The following is a 21102-nucleotide window of genomic DNA, read 5'->3' as shown; positions in this document are numbered from 1 at the left end:
TAGAACACATAAAAGTAAAGGACAGATTTGTTAAGGACAGAGTGTAAAATATTCTCTGCTCTATGAGAAATATTTGGTATATCTGCAACATGAAACAGATTAGCTATTGCTAGTAATAAAAAGGCAGTAAGTATGAAAAGTCAACTCTGCCTGCTGCTTGATGGCTCTGCTGAGCATCACTACAAGAAACCCTAGAAAGGCACTCCAGTAACATCCAGGAAATTCTGCCCTGGACAAGACACCTCTGTGGAAACTAGTCACATTTGGAACAAACTCTGAGCCCAGAACAGCTGTGGCTGCCCCTGGATCCCTGGCAGTGTCCAAGGCCAGGCTGGACAGGGCTTGGAGCAGCCTGGGATAGTAGAAGGTGTCCCTGCCCATGGCAGGGGGTGGAATGGGATGATTTTTAAGATCCCTTCCAACTCAAACTGTTCTGGACTCCTGTGACACCAGCCTCAAGCCACGGGCCTTTAACAGCATGATCAGAGTGACCTGGGTGAGTTTGCACTTGTACTTCAACTGGCACAACCTGCACTGAACCACCTCACCTTCAGAGAGCAGTACATATTTACATATGCACCAGTTCTGCAGTTTTCCAAGAAATGAACAAAAGGTATCACCTGATGTGGGGATTCAAACAGGCTGTGAACGTACGGGGCAAAGAGAATAGAGTCAAAGCAGAATATTCTTAACTATACAGGCTTTGCTGGCTCACTTGGACACTTGCAAATTTGTGAGGTGCATGTTTGCTTCCCATCACTTCAGGAAAAAAATCCAGGCTTCACAGGAGTTCCTCCCTCATCCTGTGATCTGATGGCCAGCATTTCCAAAGAAATTAATAAAAGAAAGAAATTATTTTATTTGCTTTTCTTTTATGTAGAAGCTGAGTTCACAGACTTCAGCAGAACTAAAATTAATAATACTGAAATTTGCTTCCTTGGCAACACAGCCACGTTTAAAGAAAATTGGCTTGTCTTTGTTTATTTTAAAGGTATCCAAACAGGAGAGGTTTTACAGTGGCAGTGATTATTTTCTGTAACATCTTAACACATGTAATGAGAATATTTTGCATACCAATTGTCACTAAAAACTGCTTTATATACACAGGCAGCATCTGTGTGACTGCAGCTATCACACACCTGTGGTGAAAGTAAAGAGTAATCAAGGATAATCATTACTTCGTTGGGATTTAATCACTTTGTGTTTGCAATCACTCATGACAGTCCAAAGAGTTTCTTCACCAGGAAGTTAGTTTTCTGCAAGAAAGCCTCTTTTCAGTAAAGGTGGGAAAGAATGGCAAATTGAGCAGTAGTCTATTAGTTAATAAAATTTCATCATTTTCATTTACTGCAGATTTTTATTTCAAGCTTCTTATGACCAAAAAGCAGAATCCTGCAGTCAGTTATTCTGGCATGTATTGTAAAAAACACTACTTTTTTACCAAAAAAAGGACAGAAAAAAAGAAAAAGTATATAAAAAAGTGGCATTATAAATAGGATTATTTTTAAATGGTTGACTTCAGCTGCCTTACTTTATAACAATCAGTCTTCAGCAAAACCATAATTATGAAGACAGTGAAGGTTGTTTCCTGACAGGAGCCAACTTTGAAGAAGGTGGTTTTATCCCCTTTTCTTTTAACAGCACCACAATATGTTTCAAAGTTGCGGTGGCTTCTGTTAAAGTATCTCCACACAACAAGAGAAAACATTCTGCCTAAAAGCTGCAATTACAAACATACTCACATCACAACACCTGCCCTTAGCAAGGTAAGAAAAAGACCCAAACTAAAGCAGACAAGTATCCCCTAAAAAAGGAGGGGGAAAAAACCAAATTAAGCAGCTTTTACTGACAGTTTTTTCCTCACAGTAAGGCCTTTTTTCTTTGCCATTGAACACAAAACAGGGGACCCAGCCCATTTACTAAATTCATACTGTGGGAATGCTGATTTTAATGGACTAGTTGGAGGACAGACATCAAAGAATATAAGGCAGCATATGATTTATTGTACTGTTTAAAAAATGTACCATGTTAAGGCAACATAAAAGCTTCCCATTTTTATGCCCTTCCATTAAAGGCCCATGCACATTATTCTTGAATCAGCAACTCATTAATAACTCTAGGGAAGGAACAAAGCAGAACAGTAAATATTAAGCACATGATTTTCAGCGAGTTCTGCTTTAGTTAACTTTAAGTTTTCCATCAGAAAATAATTGAAACTAATACCACCACTAAAGAGGAGGTTGCAGTCTTGGTAGCAAATCATAGAAAAGCCAGACAAACACAAAGTCTGCCTAGACTGAGAGCTAACACTCCAAAGCAAACCTCATAGCTCTTACTCCTGACAATAACTTTTAAAATCCATCCAGAAAAGCTGTATTTAATTTTTCCAATATCCAAACACTATTGGATTGATGGGTCAGTCACCTGAAGTATAGAAGTGGCAGATTTAAGAGGTTCTACACAATTTTAATTCAGCTCCCACAAATCCATTCTGTGCAACAAAGCAACAAATAAGAACCCATAAAGGAAAAAAAATAAAAAAGAAAATAAATGGGGAAGGAAGGAAGGAAGGAAGGAAGGAAGGAAGGAAGGAAGGAAGGAAGGAAGGAAGGAAGGAAGGAAGGAAGGAAGGAAGGAAGGAAGGAAGGAAGGAAGGAAGGAAGGAAGGAAGGAAGGAAGGAAGGAAGGAAGGAAGGAAGGAAGGAAGGAAGGAAGGAAGGAAGGAAGGAAGGAAGGAAGGAAGGAAGGAAGGAAGGAAGGAAGGAAGGAAGGAAGGAAGGAAGGAATTACTGAAATTATTGTGAAATTATTGTACCAAGTACTTCCTAATGGTTGAAACCAAAAATGTCTCAGCAGGCACTTCAACAGTACCTGCTCAGCATGTACTGCACACTTGCTTTATGGAAGAGGATATCTCAATAAACCTTTTGCAGGGAAAAGCATGAGAAAACCTAAAACTACACTGCTGGAAGCTGTTCCTTTGATTCTCATTTATGTCTGCACCCCTTATCTGCTCCCACTCCTGGGCTGTGAAAAGCCTCAGTGGCTTTTTTACCTGCCAGACACCCAGGCTGTCTCTGGCTGTTACTATTCACTCATCCCCCAGGAGTCACAGGGATGGAGCAAGGATTCACCATCAGCCCATTTCTGATTACTGACAGCTGATATTCCCTCTTAATATTTGCCTAATTATTTAGAAAATCAGCAGTATGAGAGGAAGACCAAGCAGCCCAGAAAGCCAGAATATCAGACCCTTGCAGGCAGCTCTGCTTTGACCACACACTCTCCTGTTCATTTCTGGATGGCACATCAGGTTTAAGCAATCCCACCTTTTAAAAGCTCAACAGACTTCTGTGCCCCAAAAAAATCAATCCCTCATTGTGCCAGAATTGCTTTGTGGTGCCAAGCTATGAATCACCATAGGGGAGTTATCTTGGCCGAAAAAATAAACACTTCTGCTGTGTTTTCCAGATAGATTAGTCCCTGATTAAACTCACAAAAGAACAAAATAAACACTGGAAGAGATAGTGACAGGGCAAGAGCATCTTGCATCAGTATTGCTGACAGAGATACAGCAACCTTGCAGTTGGCAGCATTGGTAATTGGCAAACTTTACTCCATACAGAAAACAGAAATACAGAAAACTATCTTGTGTTCTTCACAGAAACAGACCGAAAAGCCAACAGGACACCTTTGAAAAAACAAAACCCAGTAAAGAAGAGGTGGCTGAGGAAATGAGCAATGCTAAACAATTTCACATGGAACCAGAAAAAGAGAGATTAACACATTCAGTCAGGTAGAGGTCAGAAAAAAAACCTAAAGAAAACCATGAAGATGAGACATGAATAAAAGGAGGAAGAGATCAACCAAACTGAAAGAGGAAAGAGAGAAAAGCAAAATAAGGACAAATAAAGAAATACAAAGTGCCAAGACACACAAAGCATAAGAAAACGAAGACAGCAGAGCACAGAAAGTGGTGCTATTTTAAGAGCTGGTATCATGTCTTCATGTTTCTCAGAGCAGCAAGACAGTAATTCCCCACCTCTCAAGCCAAGGCACTCCTGTTCCACACAGTCTTTGTGCCTTGGCTGGAGAGATGTTTGGCACCTGGGATCCACAGTACCTGGACTAACTTGGAACAGCTTCTGTAAGGCAAAGCACAAGTTCCTAACTAGAAAAAGCATACATGGAAAAGTGTTAAAAACCCCACAAACTTTCTTACCCACACTGATTCAGATTTCCCTTGGAAACTTTCCTTGAAGATACTGTTTCCTTGCCAGGGCTAAGTCTTCCTGATAAGGAGGTAAATTTGTTTGGCATCTGTTGCTGAAAGGAGTAAATCTACCCCAGCCCCATCACTTCCCCACCTTGCTGGGTTTTGCTTGGATAATTTGGGTTTGGCTGATTGCTTTTCCTACCGACATGAATTTTTCTATCACCTTCTCTTCTAATGTTTTTCAGTGCCTCCTCCCCTATGGTACTGACATATGCAGAAGAGGATTATGCCCAAAGCAGCACCCAGAGAAGACAATCCCCTTCTCCGTGGGGATCCCATCAGTCCCATCTTTGCAAAAACTTCAGGAAATAGATCTTTTACCCTGAAGTATCACCAGCTGCCTCCAAAAAAAACCAACACAAAACACATACACAACTCTCAATATTACCAGCAAACAGTCACTAGTTTTGCAACAGATAACTAGAAAAAGTGAATTTAAAAAGAGAAGAAGACTGCAAAACTCTGTCCTGTATGACAGGTGAAAACTGGCTCCTTACCAGAAATCACAAACAAGCATCTTGCTCCTGACACTTAAGCCTCATTAAAAGAAGAGTTAACTTGGTAATTTGGAAGATTTCAATCTCAGAAATTGACATTGACCTCTATTGTTCCATTCCTGCAGGCAAGGTTATCTGATATAGACAAATGCTGAGGGTGCTGTGCAGCCAACACCCTCCGATTTCACTTGCTAGTGGTTGTCTCAGGTAGATGCAATAAATGGGAAATTTCTATTTCCTTCCAATACTAAGCTGCAGAAAAGATGCCTCTAAAAATATTTCTCCTCTAGCTCCCAGGCAAGAGCACCATCTGGTGTTCAGCTAATTAAAGCTTTCAACTTGCATTTGGATCATTTCGTTGGACTGCCTGTCTTTTTAATTATGTTTCTTGCTTGAGGTTTTTTTGTTTGGTTAGGTTTTTGCTTTGTTGGTTTAGGGCTTTTTTTTTTTAGCAAATTTAGTCTGCACTGGATCTGAATTCTAAGAAACAGGCATTAAAAAGCCGCAAAACAAGCTAAGAAAAACTCCTTAACTTCCATGGGAGGAAGAAGAAAAATAGAACAACCAAAAGAAATTGAGTAATTATTAAAATTATTAAAAATGTGTAATTATCCCCCCCTAAAAAAACCCAAACAACAGAGTATTATGTAACTTCTTAGAATACTGTCAACCTCATCAGTCATGGCTAGGCTGTAAATAATTCTTGTCTTCAGGGATCTTGGTGGAACAATAACTGCAGGCTTGCACAGTCCCAAATCTGTTCTGCCCTTTCCCAGCTTTACAGGGCTCCACAACACCATCCCTCCTTCCCAACCTCTGGCTGTTCTCTCCAGGCAGAAGCCAAAACATTTCCTCCTCCTCACTCCTCACAAAAATAGCGCCCAGGAAATGCCTCCCAGTTATTTACCTTGACCATTCTCCATTCCAGCTGCCTGAACTTTCACTTACAGAGAAACACCAGTTTCATGCTGGAAACTGTAAAAATATCTGAGGGTATTAATATCAGATTCTTCTTGTAAGACTGACAATCAACACACAGGCCAAGGAATTTAGCAATGGAGTTGGGTTAATAGAAGTTATAAGAACCTAAATTAGGCACTTCTGGAGATGTGCTATGGATCCTCTAAAAAATACTGCTTTTGTTTATATCTATGCCACTCTTTGGAATGAAAAGGCATTCAAACCTTGAATTTTAGGTATTTAGAAAATATCTTTATGGAGAATACACTCCAAATTTCTTTTTAAAACGCAAAGAAATTGAAAAAAAAAAAAGCCATAAGCAAATCAAAAGCTAAGCTACAATTAAATCATGCAAGAAGTACAAGTCACTCTAAATTGAGAGGTAACATTAAATGTTGGAACCTTCAGCAAATCCAGTCAACCCAAAGGCTATACCAAAGGAAAAGAAAGCTTCCTAAAACAACAAGGAAAAAAGTTTTCCCCCAACACTACAGACCCTATTTCTGATCTTTACCAGAAGAATGAATAGCTATTATGAAGAAGAAGAAAGAAACCCACAGGAATGGAAGAGGTGGTGGAAAACGCTTCCAAACTTAGAAACAATACCCTATTTTACACAGGCATTTTTGCCTCTGCTACCTAAAACAGGAATAATTAACATACCCACTCATTTGCTTTCAGACTGGTCACTGCTATAAACGCACTATCAAAGCCTCTTACCTGTTTGTTGGAGTGGTGAAGCTGAAAGACAGAAGCTGGTTCCAGAACGGGTCATTCTCAGAGATGGGCTCTGATCCTGACAGTTTCTGTAAATATTCATTTTCTGGAAGCTCACTGATGCTGCTGCTATTTGCTCCCATCTTCTTTATATGGCAAATGTCTTTCTAAATTTTCATTGCTTTGAGGAAAAAAAAAAAAAAAAAGAAACATTTTAAGTCTTTTGCACAAATAAGGAATATGCCGACCCGAGTTAGCCACCAGTGAAGTTTTAGATCATCACCTCGAAAAATTACTGAGATGCAGGAATCAGGCATAGAGGAATATATTAGAGAGATTTCCTTTCAACAAACTTTGGACAGTAATATCTTTGTTCAAAGAAGATAGAAATTCCTGTGCTATTACTTCAGTCATCATCTCACTTGTATTTTAATAAATTATACTCAGCAAGAACACTGCAGAACAGCTTTACCACTAACAAAGCTGCTATCAGTGGGGAAAACTACACAGAATTCACAATTTTAATGGGGGTATCAAGCTGACTTACTATTCAGAAATATGTTTTCAAACTGAACATACACAGATGGAAAATTACCACTTCTGTAAAGGTGCAGCTAATTCCTGTGTGCCACCCATGACCCACACCTTTGAAGTTCTTGCCTTTCCAGAGTAAGCAAAGCCCTTATCATGCTCTTATCAAGCCAGCAAAGGTACTACTGACCATACATGGATGTCCTGACCTCTGTAAAATAACGTGGCTCCTTCCAGGCAACTACCTCAATGGGGAAAAGCCATAAAGTGGAATAAAATCAGAAATACCACAGCTTTCTGATGGAACACTGCAGAAGCTGGCACTCCAAACCCTCTAACTGTATATGTTGTACTTGATCCATGCTAAGAATGAGAAGCTTTAAATTCTTCATGTTGCTTCTCCTCTTTATAAAGAATTTAATTTAAAAAAAGAGAACCACCACAATCAACTATGTGCCAGGTATGATCCCAAGCACCTCACATCCTCCCAGAGCATCAACTTCAATAAACTTCTACCTTTTGGGACAAAATAACTGTGACTGATAGGTTTAAAAGTTTGTATGAAAATAAGGCATCCAGGTCAAGATAAAAGTGTTGTGCAACACATACTGCTACCTAAATATGCATTTCTGAGCTGTCCTAAGACATAAGAACAGGCATAGCTCTACCAGAAGATTTAAACTATTATCCAGCAACAACTTTTCCCTTGGTTGCTACAAAGATACAGAGGGAAATACCAGATACAAGAATCACAGCTTTACTGATACTCTTTAACTCATCAACCACACAGGAGCAATTACTTCCAGAAAAGACTTCTAATAACGGTTAATATTAAATGAAGAACTGTGTAAATATGAAGAAAGGTTACTAAAAGCAAAAAAGAGATGCAACAAAAAGCTGCAACATTAGCAGCCACAGTGGAAGTTCTCTGGAGAACTCATATTTGAGATTTAGAACAACTGCATAGTACCCAAATATGTCAGAAAAAACAAAGGGCCAGCACAGTCATAGAGAAGAATATAAAATATATTAAGTAATAAAGAGATCTTTAAAATGTGAAATCCTCCAAAAATAAAGGAAATTGGTGATTATTTTTTAAATTTCATTTGTAGGAGACTCTACAAGCACGGACACCTTGCACTGGACCATGTTGCTCCAAGCCCATCCAACCTGATGTATTTGCAATATGTTCAACAACTGCAAAAGCCACCAAGGATGCTGCTGGCCCTGGAACTGTATTTTGACTCAAGCCCCATCCCTGTGCCTTTAAATTACTTAAAGGCCCTACATTTAAACCTTTATTTCTTGGAGAAAAGACAAGTCTAGTCTCAGTCTGCTTGGAGTTCCCATTCTCTGCTCATGTTTTCCAGCTCACTCGCTCCAAGACAAAAAACTAATGGTGAAGAGAACCAAGAGGCAGCTGGAGCTTTGCCTCCAAATCCCTCCACCTTCACCTGGAATTCTTGAATTCTCCGTGCCAGAGCACTGACAGTGCCCAAAACCCTTACCCTGTTCTCTTAAGATGAGTCACCACATTCTCTATTTACAAGCCACTCTAACAACTCCCTGCAGCTCCCAAAGCCCCCCAGATTTAAACCACTTTCCCAGAAACGTGACAGCAACTGGAACGAGCTTCAAGCAAATTCTTGAAAAGGAGTCATGCTCACTTTCCAGATTTCCTATGGTGTGCCAGCAGGTTCAGTACCACTAAGACAAAATCCAAAATGAAAAGGGCTTTAACAGCAAGTCTTGGGGCAGTTTTATTGTCTGTTTTCAGAGCCAGTGTCAAATCACAGTGCCCAGGTGTAGTATTTTTTGTGGACGGCAGGGACAAGGAACTTTGCAGACTTGAGATGTTCTAGAAATACGTGGATTTATTACAAGGGTGGTGGGTAAAGAGGGCTTTGCCTTCAGCCACCAGCCTGGGCTGGAGCAAAGCCCCAAAGAGAGAATGGGGAGAGAGATAGCAGAGAGAGTAGGGGTAGGAATGGGGTAAGAGCAGGGGAAAAGCATGGGGAGAAAACAGGAGCAAGAGAAAGAGAGAGGAAGAGAGGGGAGAAACAAGAGAGGGCAAGAGGGCAGAGGGGCAGAACAAGAGAGTAAAGAGAAGAGAGCGATCACGTTGTTACAATCCATTCTATCTCTTTTTGCGTTAAATATTCTAATTTACAGTGACCAACCCGTGCAAGATACAAAACCTACAAACTTTGCATGCAGCCTATGAGAACTGCTACATTACCATGTCATTTTATATTCTAAACTCTAAAGACCGCTTTTCTTATCTGTTTTCTCCCTGATGCTTTTGGCAGGGTGGAAAGGCAACATTCTTGAGTCTTTTGTTTTCCTGTCCTTCAACCCATCTCCAGCTCATCACCGTTTTCCTGCCTGCCATGATCACACCTCAAAACTGGCTTTCATTTCTATTTCACTCACAGGTTTTACATCTGCAGTATTTCTTACCAATCATATTCATAAGTCCTTCCTGTCCCATCTTTTCCAACACCCAGGAAGGTGCCCAGTCCCACGGGCACAGCCATCCTCCCCAGCAATGTGACAAGATGTGGATCCCTCATGTGCCCTCCAGCCCTGATGCCCATCTGGCTCCTCCCAAACCGCAGAGAAAATGTTCCACCCCGCAGACCTTCCCCAAAGCGACAGGAAAATAAGGCACTGGCTGATTATTCCCTCTTCTACATGAAATAAATATCAAGCCGTCCAGACCTGCCAAAATAATCCACCTGCTAGTCTGAGCTTTAAATACCTGATAATAGTTTGTTGATAAGGGGACTTGGCGGGCTTTGACTTCCACTCATTTGAGAGCCAACAAATCTCGGAGCAATCAAACAAACATCCAGATTTTTTTCTCTCTCTCTTATACCCCAGGTGGTTTCTTTCCTATCCTAAGTACATTACACTCACCACAGCCCTCTGAAGTAAAAATCTCAGCAGGTTCTACTGATTACAGTCACAGACACACAAAGTTTAACTCCTTCCACCAGGAACTTCATCCCAGGGCTTGGTGAAGTGCCCTGCAATGACTCCAGGATGAAGCCTGAGCATCTTCAGCTCCCACAACCTGAACCACAGGCCCTGCTTTACATAAGCAAGACACTTCTGAGGAACTCCAGCCATAAAGTGACCCAAGAAACATGTATCTCCTTCAGAGTTCACAAATATCCTACAGGGAAAATGTCTAAAAATAATTTAAATAAGAAAAAAAAAAATCAACATTTAATTTCCAGGTGTTTTAACAACAGTAACAGATTAACCCCAATGCTTTAACTTAGCTGATTACATGATCGCAAACACATTTACAAGAGAGCTGCTACTAAATAATATTAAATTAAATGACAGTCACCACCTTAAATAATTTCAAACATGCTATCAAATGTTTCTTTTAGAAACAGCTGCCTTTAGCTGAAAAGATCACTCAAATAAAACATGTAAACCACTTAAATATCCACATTGCTTTTGATTAAGAGGCATGGCCTCTGTGCTTGTATGCTGGTTAAGACAGTAGAGATTGAAGTTATTAGTTAATGTAAAAGGTATGTTAGTACTTGGAACAGATTTACAACAGTATGCTTTAAGCAGTATGTAAAACATTTATTTATTTATCCATGATTTTTCCTACACTTGAATTTCATAACTGCACAGAAAGGCTGCCCCAGGGGATCCCAAAGAAACTGCAAAACACAAGGTTAAACAGCTCCTGCTTCCTCACATGCTGAAGTAGGACAACCCCAACAAACTCCAAACCACAGGAAATTCCCTTTCACTCCAGGAAAGTCAGTCCTCACTCTACAGTAAATTACCAATGAGATCTAATTTCCTTTTCCTTGAAATACGCTAAATAAATAAATTCATCAGTCATTAAAAGAGGACTTTACAAAAAGCCAATCTATTTATTTGCCAGCCCACCCAAAAAAATCCCAAAAAAAACAAAAACCAAAACCAAACCAACCCAAAAAAAAAAAAAAAAAAAAAAAAAAAAAAAAAAACACCAAAAAACAGACACAACTCACTAGCCCCTCATTTAATTTAAGTCAGTATTATTACACCCCCAAAGAATCACAGCCTGGTCTGCAAGTGTCATTCTCTATCAAACCCAGCATCTGCTTAGTCCCAGAACTCAGCTCCACGATGCAGCAGTAGAGGCTTTAGAGCAATACAAGGGAGTTTGTTTTGCACATCAGGACTCATTCCAATCTCAAATTGCTAGGGATAGGTGTAAACCCCAAGCTTACTCTTTCTTCCAGAAGATTTTAGTATTAATTATTAACAAAGCTTACAAGAATATAATTTTTCCTGTGAAGGAAAGCTGAAAGCAATTCAGCAATACAAAGATGACATGCATGAGCTTATAGGTGTAACTCAAGGTACAAATGTGCTCATTGAACTTGGGAAAAAACTCATCGTGCTCTATATATCTTCTACTTAAATAATTAGACAAGTAATTAGAGCTCCCTTCAGGACTGTACCTCCTCCTGGTCTCACAACTTAATTGCTAATGCTGGAATTTTATCTGTCCAGTGCAGCCAGCTGACTGTGCTTGCCATGATCACCTGGCTGAGTCTGCAGATATCTTGAATAATATAGATTACATATATATTATGTAATCCCATTAGCTGTGGGATTTTTTTTTTTTAATTATTGCTTTAAAGTGTAAGAATTCGAGATGGTCTTGCACATGATTTTACAAAGTCATCTGAGATCTGGTCGCTAGGCTGAGTCTCTCACACAACCACATGAAAATACTGAAAACATTTTATAACCTAACAGATATTTCATTTCTATACATAGCAGGACTCTGGTTATGTTTATAGTTTGTAGCATTATGAACTAAAGCAAATGGACATTGTTTTCCTTCCAAGCAAAGCAGCCACAATCACTGCAAAGATGAGAACATGAGATGCAATGCTGCTCATTCAGTATCACCAAAACACTGCACTGAGGATTTTGGCTGATTCCTATTTGTATCCCAGAACTGCAGGTTTCAGACCAACTTTCACCCATGAGACATTAAAGCACCCCACAAAACCCTGGCATAAACCTTGCCACAGAGCTATGAGACTCCTGCAATACATTTACACATAATTCTCCATACAACAGAAAACACAGAAATTAGATAAACAGTATCTATTGCTCAGCTCCAATATTTGAATTTTACTGTCCACACAATATATTTGAATTCCGACTACTCACTCATGTTACAGGAATATTCCACAGATTCACAGAATGGTTTGTGTTGGAAAGGACCTTTAAGGCCATCCCATTCCCCCCTTTCCATGGGCAGGGACACCTTCCAGAATCCCAGTTTGCTCCAAGCCACATCCACCCTGGCCTGGAACATTTCCACAGATGGGGCAGCCACAATTCCTCTGAGCAACTCTGCAGCTTTCCAGGCACATCAGGTGTTTATTTACCTGCACTGCCTGGGGAATTGTTTTGGGGAAGTTTTGGTGCTGTTATAAAGGCTGAAGAAAAAAAAAAAAACCCAAGAAATGAGATTCCATCTTTCTACAAAGACAAAAAGCAATTACACAAATACTTGATTATACCCAGAGGTCACACTAATTTTCATGAAAGGAGGTACAAAACTGAAAGATTTTTGGTCTTATCAATTTAATTGGTGAGATTTTGCTAAGCAAAACTAACGATGCAGAAATACCTGGCAATAATAAAGTAAAAGGGATCTTCAGGAAAAAAAAAAATCTTTACAATCTTCAGACTTTAGGAATTTTTACCATTTTAAATCAGAGAAGTGCACTGAAATAGTCTTTGTTTTTAAAGCACGTTAATGAGTCAGAATATTCCAGCTATAATTTAACGATTAGCAATCTTCAAACACTATCAAACCACTATTAAAAATTCACCTTTTCTGATACACCAGTCAGCCACAACCAAGCAGCCTGGGAGATTTCAGAATGGAATAAACGCATCCTTCATGACCAATTAAAAAAGCTTCCCACTGTTTTTAAGTTAATGAGTCACACAGGAAAGACTGTTCCTGCACACTTTACTTTACACTGATTTGTAATTTTCCTCCCCTTTCCCACTGCCTTTTCAGCAACTAAAAATGTCTTTCACTCCTTTCTTCAGTTCCCTTTACCCACCCCTTTTACTTTTGCATGCTGCAACTGTTCAGACACACACCAAATCCCCTCACTCCCAGAAAAAAACCCACCAAAACCACAAAAAAACCCCCACTGTTCTGTGGGAAGTAGCAGATAGACAAGCTGATTTTGTAAAAAATCCAAAATAAGTGCTCTTTTAGAGAACCTGGTTGACCATGACAAGGTTTATCTCTGCAGCTTGGGGGATAATACCCTCTCTCACAGCTTTCTAGACAATCCTCTGTTTCTCCTCTACCTCTACCCACAATTTTTCAGACACTACCAAGTTTGATGGCTACTGTCAGGGATCATGATACAACCCTCCAACCCATCTTTGCAGAAGCCCAGCACAGTAATTATTCACCAGGTACCAAAATATCTTCCTTTAAGGCTCAGCACATCAGGACAGGAGAACTTCTGGAGGGCAGTAAGAAATGCAACAGGATTATGAAGTGGTCCACACAATGACTAAGAACAAGAACAATACAAAAAAAAAAAAAAAAAAAAAAAAAAACAAAAAAAAAAAAAAACCAAACCACCTCAAGGTCTTTAGGCAGCTCTCAACATAAATTATCTGGCCTGCCCACTGTTTACTCAGCTGGAGGAACAAACACAGCATCTCTCTCGGTTCTCCTGCTCTGTTCTAGTACCTTCCCCTTCCACAGCAAGAACCTGAACAGAGCAGCAGAGCAGTGACATCAGGATGGTCCTGCCACAGAGTCCTGCACACAGCAGAAGTGATTAATCTTGATGGATTTACTGCAGGCAAAGCAGGCCCCTCACGGGGAAGGCAAGCAGCTGAAAAAACGAGTGACGGTGCTGTGTTTTCTGCTCCAGTTCCCTTTCCACGACGTTTTCGTGGGAGTCAGTCATCAATAAAAGCCCAATTCTGAGGAGCACAATCTGCTTCCTTCATGTCCCACCTACAGGACAGTCGTTCTGCCCACAACTGAAAAAGATTTTTCAAAACCTTCACGGTGAGGCAGAGCATTTCGAGCAGAAAGATTTGGATGTGAGTGAGCCCGGATGTTGTGGTGCTTCCCCGAACTGCTCAACAAGGGATGCTGTTGTCTTTGACAGCTCACCCTGCAGAGCTTGTCACAGTTTCATAAAGTGTACTGAAAGGAGGTGACAGAAAAATGAAAACCTAAATTCTATACATGAGACTGAGATGTACTGATGGTGTTTCTCAGGGCCACCTCAGGAAACTAACACATTTTCTACACTCTGTAATCTGTAATCTCTAACCTCCAGGTTACTGGTGATCCACTCTAATAATTTCTGGTCACCAAATCTAATAATTTTGATAAGCAGATGCCCACTTACTAATCTCAAAATACCTTACTTCAATGAACTACTAATCACCTCCACAGGTTGCCTTCAAAGCCACATCCTGAACTGCAACTACTGACTCACAGGAGGACAAAAACAACCTTGCTCAAGTTGCTTTTCTCTAAAGTTATAAAGAGATCAAAAACAATTTACACAAAAATGCCATTACAACCTTTTGCCTCACAACAGAAACTTCTGACACAGAGTGCTGTAAAAAATATTAAAAGTTATGTGATGGCCCCAAACACCAATAAGCAAGTAAGCAAATAAGCAAGGCTCATGGCAAACCAAACCCCAAAATTATCTTATTTCCACCCAAAATGTATTGGCCTTTCCATCAGCACACACCCATTAATGACACAACCAATCTGTATGAAGCTTTTTACCCTCAGTAACCACGTTCTTTCAGAGCAGGGCAGCAGGTTCATGTCAAACCTCCTGAGGACGCTTTGACTGAATCCTGCATGTGAAACACCTTCCTGTGAAGTTCAGAGAGCTCCTATTTAACTTCCACAGGTAAATTAGCATTTATGGCATTTAAGGACCTCTTTGTCCAATTTACAAAAAATCAATTCATGTAACAAAACATATCTCTAGACCATTAATACAAAATCCCACAAGACCAATCAGAGATTCCTTAATTTTGTTCATTTTCAGTGCTGGCAGTTACACTCCCACACTAAAACATGATACTTGTGGCCAAATCTTCCTGGAGGTTCAAAAGCCTCTCTACATATAAAATTTATCAAGAGTTACCAAAATTTAAAGCTACAAAACCTATAAAGATCACTTTCCTGTTGAAATTCCTATGTAACAAGTTATGAAACAGGTACTGCACCAAGGCCACCAATCCGAGAGCAGAATGACAGCATCAGTTTTACCCAAAAACCACTAACCCAAAAACCTCCTGTCACAGGGGGGAGGAGAGATGGTACAGAGCCAATTATGAAAGAATTTAATTATGAAAAAAGGTACCTCTACCTTTACTCTTACATTCCAACACCCCAAGAGAAAAGGTCAGCACTCAAACACAGCTAGTGTTCTTTGGAGCACATGCAGAAATAAATTCTTTAATCCAATTAGCAAACACTGTCAGAAGGGAAGAAGGCTGGGTCAAGCACACCTTGTAATTTCTGTGTAAAAGGCTCTACACCTGTTACAAAACTCTTACAGGTAAGCAACACATTTTTCAAAAGTTTCAAGAAGTGAAAATCCAAATACTATCTCCTGCAGTGGGCAGGTATTTCTGTAAAGGTTTTGTTTGCTCTTACTAGTGAGATTCCTGCTGCCAGCCAGGACAGGTGTGCTGGAACTATAAAATGAGAAAAAAACAAACTGAACTTTAAACAAGAATATCAAAAGGTTATGGAGCTTAAAAAAAAAAAAAAAGACAAATCAAGAATATGCACAACCCACACTGAGACCTGCCCTCACAGATTAAGAACAAACAGCACATCAGAACCAACAGTGCTGGTATGACCTTATCTTCTTCCAAAGAGACTTTTATTGCAAAAATAAAACTTAAAATTAAAAATAAAATTAAAAAAAATTGCAAATGCAGCAACAGTTTTCAAAAACAGTTTTATACCAATTCCTTGATAATCTATGAGAGATTATAGTGTTGGAAATTTTGGTCAATGTGAGAATGCTCTGGTAACTTTGTCCCTTCCCTCTAGTTAAAAAAAAAATAAAAATCAGTATACCTACCTAAAAAATCAATTATTTATCAAAATTTAATAAATCAAGTAGCTTCTTGGTCAATGTGAAAATGCTCTGATGACTTTGTCCCTTCCCTCTAGTTAAAAAAAAAAAACAACACCTCAGCATACCTACCTAAAAAAATCAAGTATTTATCAAAATTAAATAAATCAAGTAGCTTCTATATGGAAGGGATGTTAAGATTATTGTTACACACAAGTATTTCCTTCTTATTTCACTATCAGATATAAGTGACAGTTGCCTAAAGGCCAAAGTAATGTACCAAAAAATAATTCAAATACCATTTAAGCCTCAAACAGACATCTGGATGTTCATCAAAAGGCCTGAATTTGTTTCAATATTGGTTCATTTTGCTATATTTCAAAGCTTATATAACTATTTTTGTATCTGTGCTCTTCCACAGCTTAGGCATTAACCAAATTTTTGCAACAGGATTATTTGTCTCTGCTTTTGAAGTTTCTCACAGATGAAGATCTAACTACAGAAAAAAAAAAAAGAAAAAAAAAGCATGTTATGCTGAAAGACAAATCTGCTCTCTATGTGTAATAATTTTATATTATATTATACATCATGATTTATATCACCTCTATCCAAGATCTACTGCATATTAAATTATATTTGCCAGGGTATAGGATTACTTCAAGGTGCAACAGACTTTCCACTCTAGAGAATAATACACTTCGAAAAAAATACTGTTAAAATCATTCATCATCTTCTGTGGCATCAGTTCAGCAGCCACCAAGCAGCATTTCTTGCTTTTAGTGACTTCTGTCAGTCATCAGAACATCTTAAAAACATCTTTAAAAACACAGCATGTCAGAAAATGCAGGTTTGGGTTAGATCTGGGGCAGGAATTGGTGGCTGTGAGGGTGGGGAGGCCCTGGAATAGAATTCCCAGATTTGCTGTGGCTGCCCCTGGATCCCTGGCAGTGTCCAAGGCCAGGCTGGACAGGGCTTGGAGCAGCCTGGGATAGTGGAAGATGTCCCTGCCCATGGCAGGAGATGGAACAGGATGATCCTTAAGGTCCCTTCCCACCCAAACCAGTCTGGGATTCTGTGATCTCAGAATCTCCCTCTCACTCTGATAAAAACCACTGGAAGGAAGCACCAGCTCCATCTGAGTTTAGCAGTAATTAGCTATAAGCATTTCTTTTACTTATTTAGCAGGACACCTGAGTTATCAGAAGCCCTGCTGGTAACCCATCAGCAGGGGACTGATGTTTTATTGAGAGGAGGAGCTGAGGGATGCTCCAGGCAGGTGACAGTGCTGAGCTGGGTCTGTCCCTGCCCGGGCTGCCCACGGGCTCTGCTGATGCAGCAGCTCTGGAAAGAGAAAGCAGCCCATGGGAATGACAAGCAGGAGGCCCTCCCAAGCTCCTGGCAATCTAAGGAGCAATGGCAACCTTCTGGTCCACCCAGCTGGAGCACCTTGAAGGTTTTTCAGTTGGGAATTGACACAACGTGGGGATTACACAACCCCGAGTTGGGACACTGGACACAACCACCTCCTTTCTGCTCCAAAAGTGATCCCTGGTGGAAACATCAACAGCTTAGTCCTGAAAATACCTACAATGGTTAGAAATGCAGCCCCTGAGCACAGGAGAGGGGAAAAAAAACAGATTACAGCCCCGCAAACTCCCTACGCCCAGCACAGGAGATTAAAAAGAATAAATAAATAAACACTGCTCGGCGTGAAGGCGTATGGGGTAACACAACGCCTGGCAACTAAGGTGAGATAACAACTCAATTCTAAACTAAAATATGCCTCGCTTTTGATAAATGCTATATTCCGTAAGTAGGAAAACAATGTGGCAGGAGTGAGAGTGAGCCCCGGCAGACCTGAGATGCTTCAGAGCAACACAAAAACCCCTGCTTCTTAAGAACAGGATGGAAAACAAACCAAATTACCATCTAGGCAATCATAAAGAGCACATAAGAAAAAATACGTGTGTAAATCTTTGGTTTTCCAGTCCTGGGCGCATTTAAAGGGACACAGGGACATCCCAGGGACCCTGAGGGATCACAGGATCCCGGTAAGGCAGCACTCGAGGTCTGGGTAAAGGGACACATGGACATTCCGGGAAGCCTGGCAGGGATCTCCGGATCCCTGAGGGACACAAGGACATGCAGGGGACCCAGAGAGGAGGGATCAACTCCTGGATCCCGAAGGGGACTCAGGTACAACCCGGGAACCCTGCGAGGGATCCCTGGAGATGCCCCAGGCCGGGTGAGGACACGGCGGGCGCTGCTGCCCCGGCAACACTCCGCAGGGCCGGTGTCGAGTTACCCAAGGCATCCCCCCGTCTATCGCGACACGGGCCCGCGCCGCGAGGTGACGTCGGGGCAACCGGGGGATCTCGGGGGCCCCTTTCGCAGCCGCCGAGTCCACCCGTGGCCGGTGGCCCTGGAAAGCACCACCGAGGCCGCTCTTACCGTCCGTGCCCTGGGCCCGGGGTCGGTGTCGGGGCCGCCTCGGCCGGTGCCGCTCCCGGGTCCCCGCTCGGCCCCTCGCGGTCCCCGCCCGCCTCCACGTCGCCGGCGTGGCCCCGCTGCGCCTGCGCGAGGTCCCGCGCGGAGCGGTACGCGAGGCACCACGGGAGTTGTAGTTCGCGACGCGGGCGGGGCGGCCATGACACACCCCGCCGTGCCTTGGGCTGCATCACAAGCGTGGGCAGCAGGACAGGAGGGGGATTCTGCTCCTGTGCCCCCGTGCTCAGGTCAGAGCCCACCTGCAGAGCTGCCCCAGCCCTGCCTCCAACAGCACAAGGACGTGGAGCTGCTGCAGCCAGGCCAGAGGAGGCCACGGAGATGCTGCCAGGGCTGGAGCCCCTCTGCTCTGGAGCCAGCCTGGGACACCTGGGGCTCTTCCCCTGCACAAGAGAAGGCTCCAGGCAGAGCTCACAGCCCCTGCCAGGGCCTCAAGGGGCTCCAGGAGAGCTGCACAGGCACTGGGGACAAGGCCTGCAGGGACAGGACACAGGCAGTGGCTTCCCAGGGCCAGAGGGCAGGGCCAGATGGGATGTGGGGCAGGAATTGGTGGCTGTGAGGGTGGGGAGGCCCTGGCACAGGGTGCCCAGAGCAGCTGTGGCTGCCCCTGGATCCCTGGCAGTGTCCAAGGCCAGGCTGGACGGGGCTTGGAGCAGCCTGGGATAGTGGAAGGTGTCCCTGGCCATGGCAAGAGATGGAAAGAGATGAGCATTAATCTCCATTCCAGCCTAAACTATTCTGGGATTCATTCCCATTTTCTGCTCTGCATCCCACATTTCCAGTGGGATATGAGGTAAGCTCAGCCCGTGGGACCAACATTCAATGTCTGAGGGCAGGAGGTTACCAGACCCCTGGGTTATCCTCCCCTCATGGTGCTTTGAGTAATTTCTTCTCCAAGCCTCAAGTGGGGCTTGTGCCATCAACAGCAGGTTCCAAGTAACCCATTGGCTCATTAAAAGGGAAACCCTTCCCAGTGTAGCCCTGAGTTTATCCCCGCATTCCACGTGGTGCAAATCCCCAGGCGGGCAGGGATCTTACACACCCCAGCCCCTGTGCCCTGCATGCCAACACAGCAGGTCTGCAAACAGCACAGGTGGGGTGTGACCCTGGGCAAACATTGACACCTGACAGCAAAAATCCTGGTGTCCCCACAGCGCTGGGTGGGGATGGCTGCAGCCACAGAGGGGGTGTGTGGTCAACAGCACCACCATAAAACACTCTGTGTGCCCCAAAAAATAGGTTTTGTAGAGAAATCCCCATGCCAGAAACAGGCATTGCTGTGCCTGTGGGGTGTATAAACATCTCTATTCACAACATGTCAATTTATTTTTCATTGTTATCTCAAGGCCAGGCTGGGCAGGGCTTGGAACTACCAGGGAGGAATGGATGGTGTCGCTGCCCTTGGCAGAGGGTGGGACAGGATGACATTTAAAGCCCCGTCCAACCCAAACATTCCATGATTCTTGAACAACAGTGAAAGAAAGATACAGCACTACAACCTAAAAGCTTTTCTAAAGCCAAAGAATTGCCGTGGCAAACGTGGGGCCTTCTAGACCTTTTCAATTAAATTAAATTTCAGCCAGGTTCACTGAAAACAGGAATAATGGCAGTCTGTTACAGCCAAAACATGATTTGGTTCAGCAAGTGTGCTCTAACAATCAGAAAACTGCACAAAGGAGATAATCCCTTCTTTCATGTCTTGGGCAGCTTAATGAAACAGAATTATTTCTCACCGAAGGAGGTTTTAGTTAACCTAAGTGTAAATTAAATTTCTCTTAATTTCCTTTACCTGCAACCTTTGAAGCTGCTGTCCTTTCAGCAATAATGTTCTCCATTGTACAGAAATCATGAAGGAATGATTCTGGGGACAGAACCTCAGCAGCACATCCAACAGCTCCTAGAATTCAGCTGGGATATGATTGCTACATCTGGGTAATAACAGCAAAATGTTATTCTGTCATCGGATCAGAAATTTTATTTTCAGTTTAGACATTCTCAGCAGCTGATGGTGTGCAGTTTAACACACCAGAATTTCCTTTCCTTGCAGCATCAGACCCATCAAAATAATCAGCAACATAAAATTAATTCATTTTTATTTAAGAATTTTTTGGCATATACTTGCATTTTTATAAAATGCATTTTTCAATTAACTTCTTGGCATCCAGCAACCTGTGCAAACCAACACACAGAAGGTACCACATCCCATTAAGACCTTCCCATTAAGAAAAATTCTTGAAATTATTTGATTTGATTATTTGATTTTGATTTGAATCAAATTAATTTGATTTGAATGATTTTTTTTTTCAAATGTTGATTTATTGATCTTTCATCAATAGTATTTAAATAAAGCCAGACAAGTTTAATGCTTAGGACTGGATTTGCAGTATTTTGGTCCCTTAAAGATGACAACTCTGAAATTTTCTAGAAGTCTTCAGTGTAAATGAAGCTGTTTCTTGGTCTAGGAAAT

General features: G+C 41.8%; 2 protein-coding genes across 3 annotated transcripts in view; both read right to left on the bottom strand.

Annotated features, from left to right (window-relative positions):
* The window catches only part of DYM (dymeclin), a 212691-nt gene extending 194021 nt beyond the window's left edge, over positions 1–18670 (bottom strand). For both annotated transcript variants that reach the window (XM_083882932.1, XM_083882931.1), the window contains exons 1-2: positions 18582–18670; positions 6454–6631 (exon numbers count right to left, since the gene is read on the bottom strand). In XM_083882932.1, coding sequence (XP_083739058.1) covers positions 6454–6593 — 140 coding nt within the window. In that variant the 5' untranslated portion in view covers positions 6594–6631; positions 18582–18670. The remainder of the gene's footprint in view (positions 1–6453; positions 6632–18581) is intronic.
* LOC310922401 (UPF0729 protein C18orf32 homolog) overlaps positions 1–21102 on the bottom strand; it is an 85416-nt gene that overhangs the window by 57078 nt on the left and 7236 nt on the right. The gene's annotated exons all lie outside the window — the stretch shown is intronic.

This window comes from Zosterops lateralis (assembly GCF_965231275.1).
Source record: "Zosterops lateralis genome assembly, chromosome: Z".
Classification (NCBI taxonomy): Eukaryota; Metazoa; Chordata; class Aves; order Passeriformes; family Zosteropidae; genus Zosterops; species Zosterops lateralis.
Note: the sequence above shows the minus strand (reverse complement) of the source record. Positions and strands in the feature narration are given on the sequence as shown.